This window comes from Canis lupus, chromosome 4, assembly GCF_011100685.1.
Source record: "Canis lupus familiaris isolate Mischka breed German Shepherd chromosome 4, alternate assembly UU_Cfam_GSD_1.0, whole genome shotgun sequence".
Taxonomy (NCBI): domain Eukaryota; kingdom Metazoa; phylum Chordata; class Mammalia; order Carnivora; family Canidae; genus Canis; species Canis lupus.
In genome coordinates, this window is record NC_049225.1 from 24,888,134 (window position 1) to 24,911,104 (window position 22,971).

Here is a 22,971-nt window from a genome sequence, read left to right on the forward strand (position 1 = left end):
CAGCTTTGGTAGACAGTACAAGTCCATAGCTTCCTACCTCAAACACCTGAGTATTTATTTGCCTGGAAGAGCCAGCAAAGTTAACATTCCCGCTAGCAATCTGCAACCGATGCAAGATGGGATTCGGTGGCAAAACAGTACAGTTCCTCACCCCCTCAGTGGGGCAATTATGGGGTCTGTTCTATTGTAGTGTTTCTTAAAATTTAGTAACACATACGAATCGCTTGGAGATATCAAAGACACAGATTCTTTCTTGAGTTGGCATTTTAATCAATCTCGCAGGAAATAATGAAGCTGCCAGTCTACAGACCACACTTTGAATAGCATTTTTCTCAGATTGTACCAAATGGGATTCAACTCCAATTGCCCAAAGTACTTTACTAGCTTTCTTCTCACTCCTTTACACTGTTTGGATTTCTGGGATCACCATCTAACCTTCTAGAATTATATACACCCAAATCTTTGCCTCAAGGTCTATTTGGGGGGAAATCCAACCTATGGCAACACTCACCTTAGAAAAATACACACAGAAAAATCTTTAGAAAAAGAGTGGGGACTGTTACTCAGCCATCAAAAAGAATGAAATCTTGCCATTTGCAACAACATGGATGGAACTAGAGGGTATTATGTGAAGTAAAATAAATTAGAAAAAGACAAATATATGATTTCACTCATTTGGAATTTAAGAAACAAAACAGGGATCCCTGGGTGGCGCAGCGGTTTGGCGCCTGCCTTTGGCCCAGGGCGCGATCCTGGAGACCCGGGATCGAATCCCACATCGGGCTCCCGGTGCATGGAGCCTGCTTCTCCCTCTGCCTGTGTCTCTGCCTCTCTCTCTCTCTGTGACTATCATAAAAAAAAAAAAAAAGAAAAGAAAAGAAAGAAACAAAACACATGAACATGAAGGAAAAGAAAAATAAAATAACAAAACAGGGATGCCTGAGTGGCTCAGAGGTTGAGCGTCCGCCTTTACCTCAGGGCGTGATCCTGGGGTCCCAGGATCGAGTCCCACATCAGGCTCCCTGCATGGAGCCTACTTCTGCCTGTGTCTCTGCCTCTCTCTGTGTGTCTCTCATGAATAAATAAATAAAATCTTTTTTTTAAATAACATAAAAGCAGAAAGGGAGGCAAACCACAAGAGACCCTTAACTATAGGGAACAAACAAATAGGTGGGGGGATGGAGTAATTGGGTGATGGGCATTAAGGAGGGCACGTGAAGGGCAGCCCCGGTGGCGCAGCGGTTTAGCGCCGCCTGCAGCCCAGGGCGTGATCCTGGAGACCCTGGATAGAGTCCCACATCAGGCTCTCTGCACGGAGCCTGCTTCTCCCTCTACCTGTGTCTCTGACTCTCTTTCTCGCTAGCTCTCTGCATCTCTATGAATAAATAAAATCTTTAAAAAATAAAAAAGGAGGGCACGTGAAGTAATGAGCCCTGAGTGTTACAAATGCAACTGATGAATCACTAAATTCTACCCCTGAAACTAAAAATACACTGTATATTAACTAAATTGAATTTCAAAATAGTAATAAATTAATCTTTCAATTTAAAATTTGCATGTGGGGCAGCCTGGGTGGCTCAGCGGTTTAGTGCTGCCTTCAGCCCAGGGCGTGATCCTGGAGACCGGGGATCTCTGCCTCTCTGCCTCTCTCTCTGTGTCTCTGTCATGAGTAAATTAAAAAATCTAAAAAAAATAAATATAAAAAATAAAATTTGCATGTGCAGGTTGTCTGGGTGGTTGAGTCAGTTAAGCATACGACTTTTAGTTTCAGCTCAGGTTATGATCTCAGGGTTGTGAAAGCGAGTCACACATTGAGCTCTGCACTCAGTAGAGAATCTGCTTGAGAGTTTTTCTCTCCCTCTCCCTTTGCCCTTCCCCTCACTCACACTCTCTCTCTCTCTCTCAAATAAATCTTTAAAAAAATAAAATTTGTGTGCACTACATTAAAATGTATATAGTATAAGCATTGTAACATTTAGCACAACTACTTTTTGCAAATAATAAACAGTAACTTAAAAGTAACTTAAAAAAAGAGGTGGCACCCTGGCTGGCCCAGTCAGTAGAGTATATGATTATTATTATTTTTTGAATGACTTTTTTTTAAGGTTTTAAAAATTCATTTATTCATGAAAGACAGAGAGGGGCGGGGGGGCAGAGACACAGGCAGAGGGAGAAACAGGCTCCATGCAGGGAGCCTGACGTGGGACTTGATCCCGGGACTCCAGGATCATGCCCTGGGCCAAAGGCAGGCGCTAAACCGCTGAGCCACCCAGGGATCCTGAGTGTATGATTCTTGATCTTAGGATTGTGAGTTCAAGCCCCACTTTGGTTGTGGAGATTACTTAAATATAAAATCCTTTAAAAAAAATACAGAAATAGAGTTTTGTGTACAAGTTTAGAGGAAGTATGAATCCCTGAAATGTGTTCAGGTTGTAAAGGAAAATGATGATGGTAAATGTTATGTGGCCCAAGGTCCGTGAAAATTGGATCCATCTATGCAAAGTCTAGCAACTTAGTAAAATCGTTAATGGCCCCTGGAGTTGGCTGAATTCAGCCAGCACTCCTCAGAAGTTATTTTCCCAGATCCTATTAAACCATCTCTTTATTCTTCCTGGTCTGCATCACTCTCGTTTTGTGGAACACAGGTAAGTCTGGGACTCTAAAGAAACCACATGCTTGAAATAAAAATAAAAATAAATAAAAATGAAAATAGCACTGGGGATGCCTGGGTGCCTTCGGCTCAGGGCATGATCCCGGAGTCCCGGGATCGAGTCCCACATCAGGCTCCCTGCATGGAGCCTGCTTCTCCCTCTGCCTGTGCCTCTGCCTCTCTCTGTGTCTCTTATGAACAAATAAATAAAATCTTTTTAAAAAATAGGATTGTTGCTCATCCCTAATGGATTGTCATGGTTTTTTCCCCAATTATAGTGCTTTCTGAACACCACTGAAGTGCCCTTGTGACCCCTAGATCTTTTCTTGATGTGTTCACACAGAACTAGGCATACTGTATGCCTGGTTTCTCCCACTTTCTTCTGGATTCTAACATGGCTCTCTACTGTATGTCATCCTTTCAGGAATCTATAAACTGTGACCCACATATTCCTCAGGCTATTCTATTGTCATCTGAGACTTTATGGCATGCTCTAGTTCTGTGATATTTGGGTAATCCCGACCATCCCAATCTCTAGTCAGCTACACAAAGAGAGCTAACACTAGCGTCACCAACATCTACTTCCTAACCACAGCACACAATAGCTTCTTAGCTTTGCCCACATATGGGCCAACACATGTGTTTGTGCACGATTGTCTTTACTCTTGAATAATTATGTCTTTGTATATACCTATGAATATGGTCTCGTGGGTGTGGATGTGGGTGTGGGTGTATAAGCAACCAGAGCTCAGGTTTGGTCTTGAAGTCTGAATAATGAATGCTTAGTACTTGACTTTAATTAGTCTCTGTGCATTGTTAGCTTCAATTTTCATCTGCCCTTAAATATCAGAGGAAGAATGAGTTCATTTCCTTGAAGTTTATTGACTGTTACCGGTGGCAGAGCAAATTCCATAAAAGAACAGGTTCCATACAGAGCAAGTAGAAGGGGAGCTCTGAGCTGGTGAGGAAGGATGCTTGGAGTGGGGACTTGGAGTGAAGACTGGAAAGATAGATATTTCCCTCCTTTTTCCCTCCATTCCCACCAGGATACTGGATTTACAGTAGGGACATCCTGCTTAGCATTCCCTTTCAAATTGAACATGAGAAGAGAAAATTGATACAAAGTAGAGGAGGAAACACCTCACAGCTCCTCTGTTTCTCCATCCAAGGGGATGCCAATATCCACATTGTAATCTACTGGTTCCCCAGAGCTCAGCCAAGGAATAGGGGTTCGATTGAAAGAAGGCCTGTTGGAGAGGCTCTGGTTGTAGAGGACCAAGGGTTCACTCAGTAGGGGCCCCAGGTCAAACTTGGGCATCTGGAAGGTCATGCGTTTGGAGGCCTTCTCATATCCACCATAAGGCATTGCTGTCCTGAAAAGGGGACACATTATTTAATTAAAAACCAGGATAAAAGGAACAGCTTTATCAGTAAGATGTTACCCTGTTTTGAGAATGGGGAAGTTTGTGAATTTTAGTTTAAGATTGCTTCTGCCCAGTGCCTGGGTGGCTCAGTCCGCTATGTGGCTGACTCCGGCTCAGGTCATGATCTCAGGGTCCTGGGATTGAACTCAGTGTTTGGCTCTATACTAAGTGGGGAGTCTGCTTCTCCCTATGCCTCTCCCTCTACCCCTCCCCCAGCTCATGCTCTCTCTCTCTCTCTCTCTCTCTCTAACGGATAAATAAAATCTTAAAAAAAAAAGAAAAAAAGATTGCTTCTGCACTCCTTATTCTTCTTCTCCTTTAGTACTCCATTCCTGGTTTGCTTGTTTCCCCAGAGCTAATAATGAGAAAAGAGGTGTAGTGGGTACTGGATAGAGAGCTTCATGGAGGGTTGTGACTCAGACACTATAGAACCAAGGGTCGTCTGAGACCACCTTAAATTACAATGTAAAGATACCCTCCCCCCCCCCACACACACACAACTCCTACCCCACTTCCAGTGGATAGCCATGGCCTAGTGAGAAGAATTAGCATTGCCTGGAAAATTCAGGATTCTTAGGATCAAATGCAAAATGCTTCTCTAGTGTTTCCTTATTCTGCTTTTTTTTTTTTTCCTTATTCTGCTTTCACATAGATCTCCTATCCACAGTCTAGAGAAGCCAAATTCCAAAAGAATAGATACTTAAGCTTTACTAGAGTATAAAAAAATTGAACAGTAATGGAATCCTACAAGAACAATAACGGAATCCTAACCTTGAAAGAAAGGAACCTCCAGTGTACTTTAAATATCTAATACACTATTCCCCCCCGCTCTTTTTTAAGATTTCTTATTTATTCACTTGAGAGAGACAGAGTGAAAGCACAAACAGTGGGGAAGTGCAGAGGGAGAGGGAAAAGCAGACTCCCCACTAGCACAGGGAACCCAACATGGAGCTCTATCCCAGGACCCCGGGACCATGACCTGAGCAGAGGGCAGACCTTTAACCTACTGAACCACCCAGGTGCCCCTATATTATTCCCATTTTACAGCAAGGCAACCAAGGCTCAGAAGTAGGGTGACTTTCCCTTGCTCAGAACAACTAGTAAGTGGCAGAGTGAACTAAAATCTTGCCTCCCAGCAAACATTTCCTTCATCAGACTGCACTGTTCCTCTGGACTCAAGTGAAAAAAGCAAAGACCTCCAGTTAGGGCTCCCATGTTCCTTCCCTCCCTCCTCAGCTTCCTTCTGGAATATAAGAACTAAAGTCTCCATCCCAGCTGAGGACACTATGCCACATACTGGAATGCATCTGGTTCCTCCTTCATAACCCCTACCTGTTAAAGGACTTATATTGGGGAAGTTCAGGTTTGGCCCCATAGGCCAGTAAGTCGATGCCAAGCTCCACTTTCTGCTGAGAGTCCACCCCCATGGCTCTCTCCCATGGGGAAATATAGGTCTTGAACACAGTGATATGTTTTCCTTCTCCACCCGTCTGGTCTCCTGGCAGCCACAGGAGAGAAAATTAAGTCAATAATAATGGTTAGTAGCCAGTGGAAGTTAGTCTTACAGTCCTCCACTAGGGAAGTTGTTGAGGCCTGAGACCAAAGATATAACATCCTGGTAACTGTGCTAGTTTTGTGGGAAAATGACAGCCTGGGGTCGGATCTGTGACTGAAACTGAAAAGCCAGAAAGGCGACTGAAAGATAAGGCTTCCGGGTGAAACAGACACAACTCAGTTTTCTCCTGGGCCCAGAGAATCCATCTAGGTATCTCCACAGGCCTCCCTTGTTCCCTAAACCCAGCCCAGGCCTCATTCCTGGGAATATCTCTGCTCTAGGGACCAGACACATTACTCTTGGGTAAGGATACTTGCCTGTTCCTGTCTCGCCAACCCCTGCTGTTCCAGCAGCTCCTCCTTTGCCAGTCTGGCCCCCAGGACCACCTGTACCCCCAGATCCAGACCCAGAGCCCTGATGGTGATGCTGGTCAGAGCCATGATGTGTGGCAGAGCCACTTCCCCCGGCCTGGCCTCCACTGCTGCCTTTGCTGTAGGAGAATCCCTGACCAGCTGTGCCCAGCTGTCCCCCAACAGTGGGAAGGAACTTCTGGAAGTGATCCTGAAAAGAAAGGACAAAGTGAAGGAAAGATTAGGCAATGGGTATGGGGAATATACAAAGATGCAGGTGTGCATAGCAAGGAGGAGACGGTCAGAGACAGTGGGTAACCAGAAGACACTGAATCCTCAGAGATTCCACCTCCAATAGGTGGAAGGACAGTGGATAGCCTGGCTGAGAGGAATTAAACCTTCCTTAAGGGAGAGGATGCCCCCTGGCTCAGATTTCCTACAATTACACCTTATGATGGACAACTCATTCTCTACACTTTTCCTTTCCTAACATTACCAAGACAGAGGACCAAGATTTCTGCTCAGCTAAAATGTAAAAGGGTAAGGTGGCTTCCTTTGAAGAGCTAGAGAGACCTCTGTCCTCTCCCCTTCTTTAATCCTGTCTAACAAACAGAACTCTCTTCTTTCTCTTTTTCTTCCTTTTTCTTTCTCCTCTCGGTGTCCATGGAACCAGGACTTCCTGACCATGAAACTGTAGCAGGTAGGGGGAAGGGTGATCAAAAGGGCAACCCTGGATTCAGCCCCAAAGACTAAAAATAACCCCACCAACTCCTTCAGGAGGCTCTCCTAGCCACCCCACCATGTACACCCCTCTGTTCCAACCAGTGTAATCAGACCCAGCCAGGGAGGAGAGCTTTTGGCTTCCTAAAGTTAGATATGACCAGCTCAGCACTTTTGCTCTGCTTCTCACTTAAGGGCCAATGACAGACACTCCTGCCTCTGGCCCCACGTAGGCATCTATTTCCACTTCCCCCTGGCTGCCCAGCAAAGGTGGAGGGGGAAGAAAGGTAATGGAGAAGATCTCCTCCTTCTCAGCTATAACATCTTGTGCCTGGCACCTTTCCAATCCCTACTTCTCTTGGGAAAAGAATCCTCACTAGGGGACATTAGCGGATAGTTTCATGGAGTCCTTAGACAGATTCTTCAAATAAAAGAATGGCTCAAGGAGATGGTTATAGAAAGTCCTTAACTCTTTCTAGGGTTGCCAGATTTATCAAATAAAATCAGAGGACACCAGTTAAATTTGAATCTCAGATATACAACAAATACTTTTTTACTATAATTACACTCCAAATATTGCATGGGACATATTTATATGTAAGAGAGTATTCATCGCATATTTAAAATGAAAATTTAACTGTATCCTGTATTTTTAAAATTGAATTGAATTGAATTGAATTTTTATGTCCCAAATATTTCACGGGACGTACTTTACTAAAAAATTATTTGCGTATATCTCAACTTTAGAATACAGGACTTGGTGTTCTGTGTCTTATCTGGCAAGTCTATCTTTAACACTTATCCATACTGGGAAGGGACTTTCTCCCTGAGGGTGTACCCGCCCACTTGCTGGCCCTAAGAATTTCAGACCTGGGCTGACTCCCTCTGGAGCTGTTGGGGGTTTAATATATCTTAATAAGCTTATATATATGCAGGGAGGGGAGGTTGGTGATATTTTGGAGATTCAGGGTCTACCAAGAAGCTGCCAGAAGAGGCAGTAGGCTATGAGAGCTGTAAAGTTCTGAACTCACCATTGAGCTGTCGGAGAAGACATCAGGGTGGTTTTCATAAATAAATTTCTCTACCCGCATCTGCCGCAGTTTGAACATCTTGGAGCCCCTATTAGTGAGCAGTGACAGCTCTTCCAACATCACATCCCTTGGGACACTGATCTTCTTGCCCAAGTTCAGGCCTGAGCTCTCCCGTCCACCTTCCAGGGAGGTGGGGAGGAAGAAACAAGAAGAGTAAAGTAGGATTTTCTAGGCTTACAATACAGATGCCATCCACAACTACGTGTGTGAATCCTGCAGGATCACAGAGGGAAGCACAGACTGTCTGTGATATCTGATCAATTGTACCTTGTTTGTGAGAAATTTTTATTTCCTGGGTTTGGAGTTGAAGATAATGCGTGGGAACTGGGGTGCAGAGCGGAAGCAGTGGGGATACTAGAATGGAGAGGGTGAATGAGGTAGAAGGGGCAGAGGCATGGAGTGTGGGGCAAAAGGACTGAGGGAACATCATAGATGGAACCATCGGGGGAAACTATAGTGCGGGAGCAAGCCCAATGGCCAACACTGTGTGGAGTTGACCACATCTAAATACATATTTGTCTTAACTCTTTTCCCTTCTCTTCCCCTCAAAGAACTCTGGCTGTAGACAGCCTCTGGGTGTTGGGAGAGCTCTTCACGTGCTTGTACTTCTACCACCCCCACCCCCCACCCCGCCCCCATGAAAACAAATGCCTGAGTATTTTTCCATCTTAAGTGCTCACACAGGTTCCCTAGCTCTGGGGTAAAAAGTAAGGAAGTTAACTATTTATTGAGACTTCGCTGTGTACCAGTCGCCATCATATATATTCTCTTCCTCAAACATACCTCACTGACCTGTGAGTCTTGTTGTCCTGGACCTGCACTGGGTGATATGTCAAGGATACTGTTGTCTCGGATTACAAGGTGAAAAGGGTGGAAGGGTGAGTGGTCAAGTGTTGAATCCTTTCTCTTTCTCCCTGCCCCCACCCCTAGAATTTCTCTGGTCTCTTCACATCTCTTCACCTTAAGACATATGTAATTTTATGATTTTTCTGGGACTCTTGGGCCTAAGATGCTCTTTTTTTTTTTTTTTTTCTTTTTTCTAAGATGCTCTTAACAAGAAGTCCCACACTAGGTAGGTGCAAACATGCCATACCTCCAGTGAGTTCCATGATTAGCTTGCTGGATTTCCTCTTCTTGTTGGGGGCTGGGGTTCCTGAGAGCGGCATTGTGGAGGCAGATTCAACCTGGATAGGGTGGGAAGGGGAATATCTACAATAAGGCAATACTTCTTAACCTGGGGTTAAGGGTTTCAGGTTAAGGCCTATTCCCCAAAAGTGAAAACCCATTGCTTTAGGGCTTCTCCTTTCTTGGAAGCAGGGCAGAAAGTACAGATGCACCCTCTGCTGCTACCTTCTACCAACCTCTTTCCTGCTGTTTAAATAGAGCTCATACAAGGATTAGGAACATAGTATGTGTTGGGAGCAATGGGTAAAACAAACAACACACACACAGGGCACTGCACCCAGGTTTCATTGGCTTGGCATGACTTTTAAGTTTTTATTTTCATGGGGCTCTCAGATCAGGGGTGTCATTCCAAACTCTGGTCTTTCTTCAGTCTTCCTCAAACCCCCTCCCAGGGGTGGGGAATGTTCTGCCAGAGTTGAGGAGATTCAGCCAAAAACATTCTCATAGGAAGGAAAGGTCATTGCTCCCCTATTGGGCCAGTTGGAGTGTGGCCTGGGAGGTCCCAGCAGTGTTCCTTGCTCCCTTTCAGTCACTCCTGCCCCAGAACCCAGAACTAGAGTGGAGGGGAGGGCCAGGGGCATTTGAACCCTGATGTGTGTCAATTCAGCAATATTATAGCAGTGCGGAATTGACAGGGGACAGGAATGTAATAATAGAATCTGGCAGTGGAGGGGGACAAGCTGGGAAAAGCTGCAGACTCCAGCTCCTCCTTGACAGAAGTTGGCACTCAGCAAAACACTGTCTTCTACTGAGCCCCGTTTCATAACACGTCTGCAGTTCCACTAACTTAATGGGGCATGCTGAGGCCAGACTCCAGGAACTGCTAAATGGGCATTCACTACACCTCTCTCAGCTCTAACTAGATTACTTTTTCCCCCATCCAGCCTCTCAGACCCCCTTCTTATGATCCCAGTGCTTCCTCCAACATGTCCATTCCCCCCACCCTCCTGGGCCCCTCTCCTTTCAACTCTGTGGCTCCCCCAAACTAGACAGCTGGGGACAAAGCATAGACAGGGGAGGGAGACAACTCTCCCAGGATCGAGGGTCACAATTGCAGACACAGATACAGCAGTCAACAGAGTGGGCTCCAGACCCTCTGGCCATAGAGCTGGAAACTTACCGGCTGCTCAGGCGGTGGTCAGCACTCCCTGGGGTCCAGCAGCTTTGGAGGACTGAGCTGCTGTGACCGGAGAACTCGAGCTGGGCAGGCGTGGGGGCAGCACTGGCAGTGGGGGAGGGAGGGCAGTTATTAATAGAGATGATGAGTACAAGCAGCTCAAATGGCACTGGGGGTACTGAGACCCTGGAACCAAGATCCCGCCCTCCTTGCCCAGAGGCTCAGGAAGGGGACAAATGGCCTTTGGGATTCTCCCACTAAGCTATCTGAGCCAGGGATCAGTGTGCCCAGGGATTCCCCTTTCTTGGCATCTAGAGTCTGAGATCCACAGAAGCCATTCAGGGAGAAATTGAAAACTAAAAGGGAAAGAGGAAGCAAGCAGAAAGTGATGGATAAGAATTCAGAGTGGGAAAGCAAGAACTTGGAGAACATGTCTGGAGAGCCACTCAAAACCAATCCAGGCTGGAGTTGGAGGGACATGTGAGAGCATCTTGGGGGTGAGAGGCCTTAAGGTGCTATGTTTGGGGAAAGGAAGTCTGTTCATAATGGGGCTGCTCATTGAAAATTCCTTGATGTGTTGGTTTTTCCTCTGGGAAAGCCAGATCTTGGCAGAATAAGGGACCAAGTTCACCAAATCTAGTGCTTCCTATGTTGTCAGAGATGATGTGGGGAAGACTTGACCAATTTTTACCTTTTCATTCCCATTTGCTATTGGGGTGCTCAGTTCAGTTTGTTTTGCGGGATAGATTTTGAAGTCTGAGAACTACATACATGCCAGGTCCTTACTTTCTGGGGTTCCCACTTGGGATTTTCTTCAAAGGGAGGACATATCCCATAGGATCTAGATTGTCCCATTCAAACTCTTTCAGAAGATCCCTTGTGCAAGGGCACAAGTTTGAGAGCCTCCTTGAGGGAAGCCTGTTATTTACCCAGGCCTTTCCTCACTAGCTGCATGAACATCCTGGATCCTCTTCCACCCTCTCAGATTCTGTAACCAGCTGCTGCTACACCTCTTGTTACAATAACCATCCTGTTGTGGCTACTTTAAGAAGTGACTTTGCAGCTGCCAGAATTCCCCTCTGCCAGCTCTCCACTCTTCCTGACCTTGCCCTTTTCCCATCCTGAAATTTTCAGGGTCAGGCCAGGGTCTGAAAAGTCATCCCACCTCCTTCTAGTTGACCTCTGCCCAGACCAGTTTAGCCTCCAAATCCCTCATTTTTTGTCCTCCTTCTCCATTCCATCCCAACCCAAAGAAGCAATTAGAAGAAAAAATACAAATGGTAAATGGTGATTTTGTCATCACCATCACACTACTCTCAAAAACAAAAACAAACTGAAGTTTTGGTCTCCTATGATTGAGGACCTAAATGAAGAAAATATCCAACTATGCTCAATGGGCCCTTCCTCTGGAATTCTGAGCCTGTGTGCAGAAGCATCAGGGTCCTGGGCCTGGTTATTTGCACAAATATGCCCCCTACTGGAGTAATAGCACTTTCTTTCTCAGAAGTCCTTAATTCAAAAAAAAAAAAAAAAGTCCTTAATTCTATCTAGTCTGCCTCCAATGCCTTCTCTTCTACTTTCTTTTTTTTTTGGGGGGGGGGGGGGGGGGTTTACTGTTTATTTACGACAAATGTTCCCCATCCGTGGTCTTCTCCCTTCAGAAGTTCTTTGAAAAAAAAAATAACTAAAATGAAATAATAAAATAAAATAAAATAAATAAAATAAAATAAAATAAAATAAAATAAAATAAAATAAGTTCTTTGAAACGATGCCGTCGGCCTTGGCCAGCCGGAGGATGGAGTCATCAGACTCGCCCATCCTGCGAATGGCCCCGCAGATAGCGTAGGTCTTAAACTGCCCGTTGAACCTGCCGGTCACTTGTCAACCTCGGCCACGTTCATCTGGATGGACGCGTGGTCCTTGGCGCCGATGATGCGGTTGCTGGCGGAGCATTTCCGCGGCACGTACAGGTCCACGAACTCGCTGGCGTCGTTCTGCATGTCGAGGGCGCACCTGCTGCCGTCACCACGAGCTCGAGCGCAGAAAGGCTCTACTTTTCTTTTTAAAGACTTTATTTATTTATTCATGAGAGACGAGAGAGAGAGAGAGAGAGAGAGAGAGAGAGAGAGAGAGAGAGAGGCAGAGACATAGGCAGAGGGAGAAGCAGGCTCCCCTCCGGGAGCCCAATGCGGAACTCAATCCCAGGATCCTGGGATCACAACCTGAGCCAAAAGCAGACGCTCAACCACTGAGCCACCCAGGTGCCCTCTTCTCTTCCATATTAAACTCTCTTCCTGATCCACTCTCTTCCTTCCCTCTCCCATCCCACTTTCACCTTCAGGCATTGCTTTCCTATGGAAATATCATTGCTTCCTCCAGAAAGCTAGGAAATGATGATTATAGAAGTTCAGAGGCCCTTCCCACTCTCCTTGGTTCTGAAATTGAGGCCTTGCCTGGTAAGTATGGAGCAGGAGATGGAGAAGGGGAGAATCTGAATGGAGAACACAGGGAGAGAGAACCAAAGGGAACAGTGGAGGTGGCTAAATCAGAATAGGACAGAACTGGTAAAGAAGAGCAAAAGGCCAGGCGGTAAAGGGCAAAGGGTGAAAAATAGGGCAGGAATGGAGGAAGAGTTCAGGAATCAGGAGATCGGGGAAATGGGTTAGAGAAGATGGAGGAGAGTCAGGATTTAGGCACACAACTAGAAGAGATGACAGAAACAAGGTTTGGAGCATAAGTTTATTCTTGTGCACAAATCAAAGTCTGTGACTCACACCCACTATGCAAAGGAAACGATCAATCCAGATCAAGCAGCAAATGTGGCTGATTGGTGGTGGTCATGGTGAGAGGAGAGTCCATACCCAACTAGGATCAGAGATCAGGGCCTGAAGCTTGGAAGGAATAAGAGCTAGGGTTTGAGTGATGGGGCTAGGACTAAAAAGAGGTTTGGGCTCTGGGTATCTCCTTGCCCTTTCCCAGGTCATCATAACAAGTTGCAGAAGGTAGAAGGACAGACTTAAAGGAGGTAGCAGACACTACCTATTCTTTCAACACTCAACCCACACTCTCACATCCCCCCACCATCATCCGTCCTCACTCCAACAAATGCATTCTTTTTTCTCATTTTTTCCCCTAGACCCCCTGTTGTACATGCTGAGTTTCTTGAAACCCAACTGTACTCTGCCAACACAACACTCTCCCTCCTCATGCTCCTCCCTGTGGTGCAATTTCATTCATTCCACTCTGCTCCTGGTTTCTACTTCACTTTCCACACCATGCCTCTTCTCTCCGTCCTTTCTGTCTTGGGTACATGAGGCAATGAAGCCAATGATTTTTTCATTCTCAGGGGAAATTTTTTGTCTGCCTTTTTCACTTCCTGGATGTTTGTAGCTCAGCATGGGCCTCTTAAGTTGCTAACTTTCTGAAATCCTGATAAGTAGAACTTTTTGTTTGTTTGTTTATTTATTTATTTATTTATTTATTTATTTATTTATTTATTTATTTATTTATGTAATCTCTATTCTCAGTATGGGGCTCAAACTCAGGACCCTGAGATCAAGAGTCACATGCTCCTCCAACTGAGCCAGCCAGGCACCCTCTGATAAATAGAATTCTTAGTTCTATTCCTGTTCTAGCTGGTGTATCTCAGTCCTTACAAACTGCCCCAGCCCTCAGGCCTTCTCATAATCTGTTTCACAAGGTGCTGTACCCCTGCTACAGGCATTGGTCTTTAATTCAAGTCAATGTCTTTCTCCTCACTAGACTATCCATGAGGGGCTAGCTATCTGACCCTTCTTTTATCAGCACAAGGGTTAGACCCAGATTGGGTCTTTATTTAGACCACTCCTCTTACTCTTGCTTCAGACATAAGAACATATCTGTGCCCACACACACTTGCACATACACACATGCACACATACATTTCTAGATCTATGCCAGCCAAGGTTGGGAAATGAGAGTGAGGAGTAGCAAGCTATTTAGTGCAAACAGAGATCAATTCAGTCCCTTTGAGGCCTGCCTGATGGTGAGCTTCTTGCCGAGGTCTCACTAGTAACTTCTCTGTGTGCTTCTCGTGGAACGTTAAAATGAGGCTCACAAAGCACAGATGTAGAGAAATAGAGACCAGTGGAGGACTGTGGGTGGAGACTGAGATTTGAACATCCACGCAAGGAACTACAGAGACAAAGAGAAGCACAGATAAAGAAGCAGAGATAGTAGGTTGCAAGCAGCAGGGAGGTTGGGAGCCAGGAGAATGGACACCAACTCCAAAACGATATCTGGCAGGAGGGAAGTTAGCCTCCAGATGCCTGAGAGAGGGCATGGGTTGGGTAGGAGAAACAACTTTAGGAACTGGATGTTCCACCTCTCCTTGGTCCTGGGAGCTGTGCCCTGCTCAGTGGTGGCCTGCCCCTGGCCTCCACACATGAGCCTGCAATCCAGTTCTGGTGGCTGAGAACCGGGGCCTGGCTACTTGGAAGCTACAAGAGCTGGGGGAAGTCCCAAGACCCCTGGGAGACTCTGGAGGAGGGGCTGGGCTAAGAACAGGGGTTGAGGCCAGCTCAGCTCTCCAGATGGGCTCATCCAATGTAGTGGCTGCTCGGGGGGTGAGCACAGTGGGGGCCAGGGGTTCTGCAGTGGGCTGGGGTGCTGGGGTGGAAAATCGGCGGATCTCCTGGACTCGGGCAGTTTTGGGGGCCCCTAAGGAGGTGGGGCCAGGAGTCTGGGGAACCTCATCGAAACAGAACATGGCACTCTTAAGTTGGTAGGGCTGGTGCCGCATGAAATCCAGAGCCTTGATACCCTGCTTGGGGGTTGCCCGAGGCCCCTGGGATTGGGCCTTATGAGGGAGAGTTCGAGCAGCTTGGGGGAAAAAGGGTGAGAGCAGTGGGTTGTAAGCAATAGGAGGTGGGGCACGGATGTTGGGTGAATATTTCCAGGAAGAGGGCAGTGAGGGTGTAGGGGAAGGACTTCTGGGCCGAGGGCCAGGGCCAAGGCCAGCACTGGGTGTAGCTTCCACCACATACCTGTCTGCTCGGCTCTGCCGCTTGGCAAACAGCTCCCCACCCCTGCCCTGCAGCCTGGCCGGCTCAGGGATTCCAGCCGAAGGGGTTGCCCCATTCACTAGCCCATCAAGGAACCCTCGAGGCGCGGGCTTAGGAGCCACCGGGGGTGGAGTCTTAGGAGCCATTGGGGGCGGGGTCTTGGGAGCCATCGGGGGCGGAGTTTTAGGCGTCACGTGAGACGGAGTCTTGTAACTCCTGCCCCCTGGTGGCTGCATGAAGTTGCAGGCTTCAGCCCCGAGGCTCAGCGCATCCTCCTCCGGACCGGATTCCGCGCCCCCGGCCCGGGGTTTTTCATCCAGGTTCTGCACCAGCGATAGCAGCTCGGGGTTGGGCGAGTTCTTCGTCTCCTCCTTTCCCGGGCGGAACATCTGCTTCCGAGTTCCCCGTCGCCTGGCTTCCTGGAGGATGCCAGTGCGGGCAGCTGGCACGGAGATGCGCTGCTCCCGAGCGCTGGGGGGCTCGGGTGCCCCGGGGCCTGCGGCGGGAGCCTCCGGGCGCGCAGCGGGTCGCAGAGGTGCCGACAGGAAGATAGAAGCGGTGGAGGTCATGGCAGCAGCGCTAGAGGGGGCGGGGGGCTCGGGGGCTCCTCCTGGCGTAACAGGACGATTGGGGGCTGGGATGTACAGGGAACTTGTGGCTGTGACGGGGCCCGAGGAGCGTGGAGTGCTGGGGGAACCGGAGGCTGGCACGTGGCTGGGCAGAGGGGTGGGCCCCGGTGGGGGGGGCTGGAAGGGCGGTGGGGCGGGGCTGAGGCCTCCCAGGCTTTCGTTCGCCCTCTTGGGAGCTAGGGGCCGGAAGATAACCGAAGTGGTACCTGGCCGCTGCCCTTGCAAGCCTGGGGTGAAGGGCCTGGCTGACCGGTTAAAGATGTTTGGAGCTGGGGTTGGGGCTCCACCGCCTGGAAGGAAGGGTCTGGGGCTGGCTACAGGGGCTGGTGAAGGGCTGGGTGGGAGCACAGTCGCCTCCGGAGGAGCACTCTGGGCCCGAGGTGGTGACTGCAGGCCCTGCCCATTGAGCATGGCTGCTGGACCATCCCGGGCCAGCTCCTGGGTGCTGGACGCGGTGCGCTGGCGCTGCTGCTCAAAGAGCTGGGCCCCTCTGCCGGAGGCCTCGCTCAGCTGCCCGCCCTGGCCCTCTGCTGCAGCTGAGCTTGGCCTGGCCAGCTCCATGTCCAGATAGGGGCTGTCCCAGTCGCACTGGTTGGTGAGGCTGCGGGCGTCGGAGAAGGCCTCCTCGTCCAGTTCCGACTCGCTCGTTGGAGGGACCCCGTCTTCTTCTTCAGCGCCTGTCCCAGCAGCAGCCCCAAAGCTCACTAGGGTGTACTTCTTGGCTCGCTGCCGTCGTTTCTTAAACATAAGCACCCCCTTGGAATGGGGGTTGGGGGCTGCAGTTAGTAGGGATGCAATCGTCCGGCATTTGGTCTTGGCCTCCTTCACACTCTTCTCTTGGAGGCTTTCTGCCCGTTGCAGTTCTGAGGAGGCCAGGAGGGAGAATGGTCAGTGAACCTCTTCTAGTTCTGCTCCCTATGGCTTTCACCCCAGCCCCACCCCCAACCAGTTTCTGCAGTCCTTCCACCTACTGTCTTTTCACTGGCCTGATCCACAGTGTCTCTTGCCTGTGGCAAAGTCCTCTGACTTGGGGGCAGAGTGGTAGGTGAAAGGTGAAGCCAAGGACAGTTGAAGGGAGGGCAGAGTCTAGTTGGCTCCCTGACGCTACTCTGATCACAGCTCTCCTAACCTCTCTCCCATCTACTCTGCTTCTATCTCTCCAAAAATGTGCTCTTACCCACCCCACACACATTCTTCCCTGCTTCCCACCATTCCTGGCTGGTAATGCTGGGGGCTAGGCTGGAGGGCAGTCATTTCCCACAGAAGCCAGGGAAATGAGGCAGGCCCCAGGGAGAGACAAATTGAGACCATGTTAGAGGGCTTCTCAGAAACGCAGGGACTTATCACCTCATCCCACCCCTTACCCCTATGATAGGAACATAAAGGACCCTTGGGAACAAGAATGTTCATTCACAATTCCACCCCCATTATGTAGTCCACGTCATACACATTCATAGAAATAACACCTACCACACATTTCAACAAGAATATGGGTCTCGTGAAGGCCAATTATGGGCATATTTTCTCAGATTACTTTTCTCTCTCATTCATGTATGCCCCATTCTATATCCACCCTAGTTCACATTTACATATATAAATACACATGTACCCACACAAAAACACAGTCATTCAAATACATTCACACACTTGCATACTCCCTCTTCCCAGAGTTCTTCCTGCAGAGACCCTGTTACTAACAGTTTGAACAAAATTTTACAACTGATATTGGCCTTCCATCCACCAGGGCACTCCTCTGTGCCTCACACCCCTGCTACTCACAGCCAGGGATAGCCTCAGATCCAAGATGCAGGAAAAGCCAGAGAGCTGCTCTCCAAGGCAACCCTCCATATCTTTAGGATACTTCAAGGTCGCCAGCTAAATATATCCCATCACCCCCACCCCCAGCTGGGGTGGGAGTGGGGGGGCTTCTTTGGGGGTCAGCCTTCTGGGTAGAGAGCTCTGGCAGCCACTAACAGGCAGACACACAAGGACTATGTACTAAGGGGAACCTGGGCAGGGCTTTCTATGCCATGTGGGGCCGGGGAGGTGGGGCCAGGAAATAGGAGAGGCTGCCCTGCTGCTAGGACCCTGCCTTGGACACAGATACTCTCTGATCCATGATCCCCAGTTCCTCCTGAAAAATTCTTGAAATTCCATCCACTTTCCACTCAAGATACCAAGCTCCTTTCTAATTAGGGCTTTCATTCCATGCATCCCAAAGTTTGTGCCACAGAATAGTACTGCAGATGAGAGATAGGCACTGGAGTCAGAGTTCAGTTCAGGTTTTTGGTTCTTGGTAGAGTTACTTCACTTCATTGAAGTTCAGTTTCCTCATCTGTAAATGAGCATGATAATGACTATCTCATAGGATTGCTGTGATGATTAAATGAGATAGTGTAGATAAATTTAGCATTTCATGGCAGCCCTAAGGCCTGCAGTGACTAACCATTACTATTAAAGCTTTCTTGACATCAGCTACACATGTATACAGACACTTTCTTGTTCACACATATATTCTCCCATGTATTCCCGTATACACGCCTTCATGTATTCACATATTACTCACACTTCTCTCACACACACTCCCTCCCCATGAGTTTTCTAGAGCTCATGTGGTCACAAACCCCTTTGACATGTGGCCATAGCATCAGCCCATTCTGAGAAAGGGGCAGTGGAACTCTCCTGAGAAAAGAAGGAAGAAGAAATCAAAAAGGAGGAACAAATAAGGGAATAAGACCTTTCCCAAAGACATCCCTTCCTAAACTATTGATGTATTCTCTCCATGCTGGATCCCAGAACTCTCTTGGCTATGGGAGGGTAGTACCTGCATAGAATGCGTCCTGGAGCCCAGGAGCTGGATCTGGGGCTTTGTTGCAGCTGGCTTGGCTGAGGGGCTCTTGGCTGATGGGCTCAAAGGTCTCCATGCCGAGAAATGAAGTGTTGGCTGGAGCAAGACCAGCTTGAGCCACCCCCCATGCCTTTTAAAGCCCCTTTGTCTTGTCCCCAGAGCTGGCAGCTGAATGAGCTCATTGTGCTATTTTTGGAGCCTAGCCCCCTCCCTTCTCTCTGCTGCCCCACAAGCCCCGGTGTGATGGACGTGGACACCTGCCTACCCTTCCCCCCACTCCACCCCACTGGACAATGAGGTCTGCTCGGCTAAAAATATCCCTGAGCCACTAACTGCAGTCTTACCCAGCATGATAGGAAGGGAGGGGCGCTAAAATGAGGATTGGGGATAAGCATAGGATCCTGGGCATGCATCTGGAATTTCTTTGTGGAGTATTGGACATTCTTAGGGGATGTCAGACTAAATTTTCAATTCCTGAGCCCATGTTCCAGACTTAGATGCATAAAATCTTATGGATCAGGAATCAGAATGGTAGAGGGGAGGAATGAGAGATGAGAACTAGAGGGGTAATCCTAGATTTTCAAGGTGACAAGAAAGGTCTCTGGGGTAGAGGCATGGGACAGGGAGAAAGTTCACAGTTAGATCTTGTTCTGGTGCTCACATCAAAAATAGCAAAGAGCTTGAGATAAGTGGAACTGGCTTTTTCTGCCCAGGCCTACATTCTTGCGTGAGATAAGGAGTCAAAGATCCCTCCCTCTACCACTTCCTAGAGATCTCATGACTATCCCATAGGCTCCCAGTCCCCAGGAATCCTAAGTGAACTTACAAATGTCAAAGGTAGCTCTGAGGGTATGCCTGCAATTAACCCTGAAAAGCCCCTGCCCTGCTTCCAAATTCTCCCCTGCATCATTTCTATTCTCTGCCCTCACCCTGTCTGACACTTAGCAAAATCATAGCAACAACAACAAGCAAACCCTTTGTTGGTTTCATGTTCTTTTCTAACTTCCCTCCTCATTCTGTTCCTGGATTGGGTTGAACTACCTACAGCTTTTGCCACACTGGTTCAAGGACTAAAAATTATGGGGACTGTGAGAACCATTATTTTCCCCTTCTACTCATCATTCCTCTCCACTTGTCCCCAGGACTGTATCCAAAGGAAGCATAAAGTATAGTTATGGAGGGGTAGATTTAGGACTCAGATTGAAGGATACTGGCTTGGGAAAAAAAGGGTTCAGGCACTCACTGGCTTGCTTGGCCTTCTGGGTGTAGGTGGTAGTGAGGTCTTCTGCCACCGGGTGGGGAACAGGTCCCACCATAGGGATGAGATTTGGGCCAGGCCGGAGGGGGCCATGGGGCAACAGCAGGGCCTCAGCTGGGGGTGGCTGAAGAGTTGCCCCATCCTCCCATGATGGGGAGCTCACACGGCTGTCACCCTGACTGGGAGGACTAGTGACAGCAGGTGCTGGCTCTGCAGGGCTGTCAGATAGGTAGACTTCATCAGGTAGGGCTCCCGGAGGGGAGGGCCTTGTGGGGCCTCTTCGGCGGGGTCGGCGGGGCTTCTCCTGGGTGGCGGGGCCATCGGCATCACTGTCTGTCTCTCCGTAGTAAGCCTCACTGTCAGGGGGTGAGAGGAGGCTTCCAGGCTGAAGAGGCTGGGGAACTGGAGCGCCAGGGGGCTCAGGACTCAGTGGAGATAAGGGTGACAACACCTGAAGCTCACCAGGGGATGGAGATCGCACTGGCCCCTCATCCTCTACCCTGGATGGGAAAGAGGACAGAACTTGAGAAATGGACTGGGTGACTGACAGCGAGGTCTAGAGGGGATGGGAGAAGGAAGGAAAGGAGAGAGGGTACTGGTATATGGGCTGGATGATTGGGCTGGGAAGAGTGGGTATCTGAAGACAAACCAGGAGGCAAATGTGCTTGAAGGGCTGTGAGTGGACATTGGCTTAGAGGGAGATGTGATGGTAAGGAGACTGGCAAAGGGCTTCAAGCCCACACACTCAAATGCCCACTTGACACCCCCAGCCCTTAATTGGAGATACACTGAAGTCCCCTGGGAGGCACAGACAAACATCTATACTCCAACACAAACGTACAAGAGTGTACTTAGTAGTAGCTAAAGCCAGGCCAGTGAGACAGAGAGCTGAGACAGGCTTTGGGAGCCCTGGGCTAGGGGGATGAGGTGGGCTGGGGTGGGAGGGGTCCATACCGCCGCACTGTGAGGATAAGCTGATTCCCTGAGGCATCGATGAGGCTCATGGCACTGGCATGGGAGAGGCTGGTGCAGGAGACCCCATTGATGGCCAAAAGCTGGTCCCTCTCTCGGAGTCCTGCTCTGCCAGCCTGGCTCCGTCTTCGGATCTGAGAAGGTGTTGGGAGGAGAGATTGTAGGTGAGGGAGAGCTCCAAGTGGGAATAGAATGAAAGGAGTCATGGGAAGGTCCTATGCGTGAAGGGTATATACTTTACAGGGTAAAAAAAGGTGGGGAGGAACACAGAGCTACAGTGATGGGGGCTATGTAGAGGGAAGAAGGTGCAGATTGTTGGGAGTAATACATCATACGAGGGGAGGTAGGGCAATCGCCAAATCAAAGGGGCTTGGGAAAAACTGTAGAGGGGAGGTACTAGAAATGACAGTTGCATCCCCCCAAAAGATTTCCCTTCAAAGGCAATATCTTTACTGGCCAATAGTTCTCTTTTAGGCCATTGTCTACACAGTCAAGATTTTAGAACAGTATTCCAGATTGGAGGGAGTCCAGCAGAATCTGGGAGATTGTCATTGTGTGTGTATGTGTGCCACGCATGCACACACACATACATGTTAAAGTAATGATAATAGGTGTAAAGGCTATCATTTATTGAGTGCTTACTAAATATTAGGTATGGTGCCAAGCACTCTACATGTATTATTGCATTTAATTCTTAGAATGGTTCTATGAAGTAGGTACTGTTATCACCCACATTTTATAATTGGGGAAACTAAGCCTGTATGAAACCAAACACAACAGCTTCATCTGACAGGCCAGACCTTGCCATAACCCTCCCAGCACCTAAAAAGTCTTGCCTTAGGAGAGCAAGTGTCTGATGAAGGGAAAGAGGAACACTGGAGGCCTGGACAGGGTAGGGTAGGGCAGGGCAGGGCAGGGCTGGGCTGGGTAAGACAGCCTCAGCTCATCACATACCAATTTAGTTCAAGAAAAATTAGAACCTTCCCTATATTCCTGGAATTTGGAGTAGAGGCACAGCCTCAGGAGAGCAAAGACTGGATGGCCAGAACTGGGCCTCTGCTACTATGGTGCCACAGGGAACTGAGGCAGTCTTTCTTTTTTTCTGCTCCCAGAAACCAGGAATTCTTTTCTAAAAGCCCTCTGCAAGACGCTTGTGCTCAGAAACTACTCCTCCCACCAGATGAGCATGCTTCCCTGCCCACCTGCCCACCTACCCACCCACACTCTTCTTCACAGCCTCCCACCTCTCCCCCAGAGGCCACAATATGGCTCTTCCCAGATTCCCCTGGGTTTCCCTTTCCCTGAAACCTCAATAATAGGGGCTCTCCCTTACCTTGGACACCTGTAAAGGTTTCCTCTGCTCGGCCCCCCCCCTGAAGTCGGAAGCCCCAGGGGGCTCCCCCTGACAATGTGACCAGCACCTTCTCCTCAGCACCCATCGCACAGCTTGGCCTATGGCCCTCGGAGTTTGGATAGTGTCCCAGGGAGAGAAGTCGAGGCGCTGGTACCCCGTCCGGCCTGTCTGTATGGCTGTCCTGCTCCTGCTGCCCCAGGCCTTCCCCCCCACACCACACACCACGGACAAGCAACTTGGCCCTGGGATCACTACAGTCCAGCACACATGTCCTGTCAATCGGGGCTGTGCTCAAAATAGTTGCCGGCTGTACTCCCTTCCCTCCCCCAGCTGTATTACTCCCAAAGCTAATTATAGTAAAAACCTCTGCCTTCCAATTTCCCCCATTACCCTGCATAGGCCTTTTACTCAGGACTCTGAGTACCAGCTCTAACTAATATACATACTTTCAGGGACTGTGCCATCCCTGATAGGATCATGGACTAATCCCAACTGCTTTCCTCCAAAGCTCATTTCAAAGTGGCTGCAGCAGGGGCTTCAGTTCCATAGCAAGGAATGCCTGGACTGGTCCCACAAGTTCACAAGCTCCCGAGAAGTGTGCTCTCTCTCACGTGTGAATTTACCTGTTCATCAAATTGAGATCCATATTTCACTGCAGTGCTAAGTGCAATGTAACTTTTAAAGCTACTGGTTTCCAAAAATAAGACCGCATATAGGATTAGATGATTATATAATGAAATAATCTATTAATGTGTGTGTGTATATATATATATATA

General features: G+C 48.6%; 2 protein-coding genes and 1 pseudogene across 2 annotated transcripts; all 3 read right to left on the reverse strand.

The window, feature by feature from the left end:
- Window positions 1–3,791: 3,791 nt before the first annotated feature.
- Window positions 3,792–8,956, reverse strand: MYOZ1 (myozenin 1). Its single transcript, NM_001048095.1, has 5 exons — window positions 8,884–8,956; window positions 7,731–7,909; window positions 5,947–6,190; window positions 5,407–5,572; window positions 3,792–4,023 (listed from the first exon to the last, which is right to left on the reverse strand). The coding sequence occupies exons 1-5, from the start codon at window positions 8,954–8,956 to the stop codon at window positions 3,792–3,794; spliced, it is 894 nt and encodes a 297-aa protein (NP_001041560.1).
- Window positions 8,957–10,102: 1,146 nt separating this feature from the next.
- LOC100855448 lies at window positions 10,103–12,131 on the reverse strand (annotated as a pseudogene).
- A 681-nt stretch (window positions 12,132–12,812) lies between these two features.
- On the reverse strand, window positions 12,813–22,473 carry SYNPO2L (synaptopodin 2 like). Its single transcript, XM_038534369.1, is given in 5 exon segments — window positions 12,813–16,626; window positions 19,855–20,369; window positions 20,824–20,975; window positions 22,175–22,216; window positions 22,218–22,473. Coding segments are annotated over 5 exon segments (2,913 nt in total). The 5' UTR covers window positions 22,281–22,473; the 3' UTR covers window positions 12,813–14,485.
- Between the last annotated feature and the right edge of the window lie 498 nt (window positions 22,474–22,971).

What these genes read in the sequence shown, in the direction of transcription:
- MYOZ1 (NM_001048095.1), bottom strand. Translation starts at nt 8,956, where the DNA reads ATGCCGCTCTCAGGAACCCCAGCCCCCAACAAGAAGAGGAAATCCAGC. An exon ending in TCTTCTCCGACAGCTCAATG is followed by an intron (nt 6,191 to 7,730) that starts GTGAGTTCAGAA and finishes CTTTCTTTTCAG; the next exon opens with GATCACTTCCAGAAGTTCCT. An exon ending in CAATATAAGTCCTTTAACAG is followed by an intron (nt 4,024 to 5,406) that starts GTAGGGGTTATG and finishes TCCCCTTTTCAG; the next exon opens with GACAGCAATGCCTTATGGTG.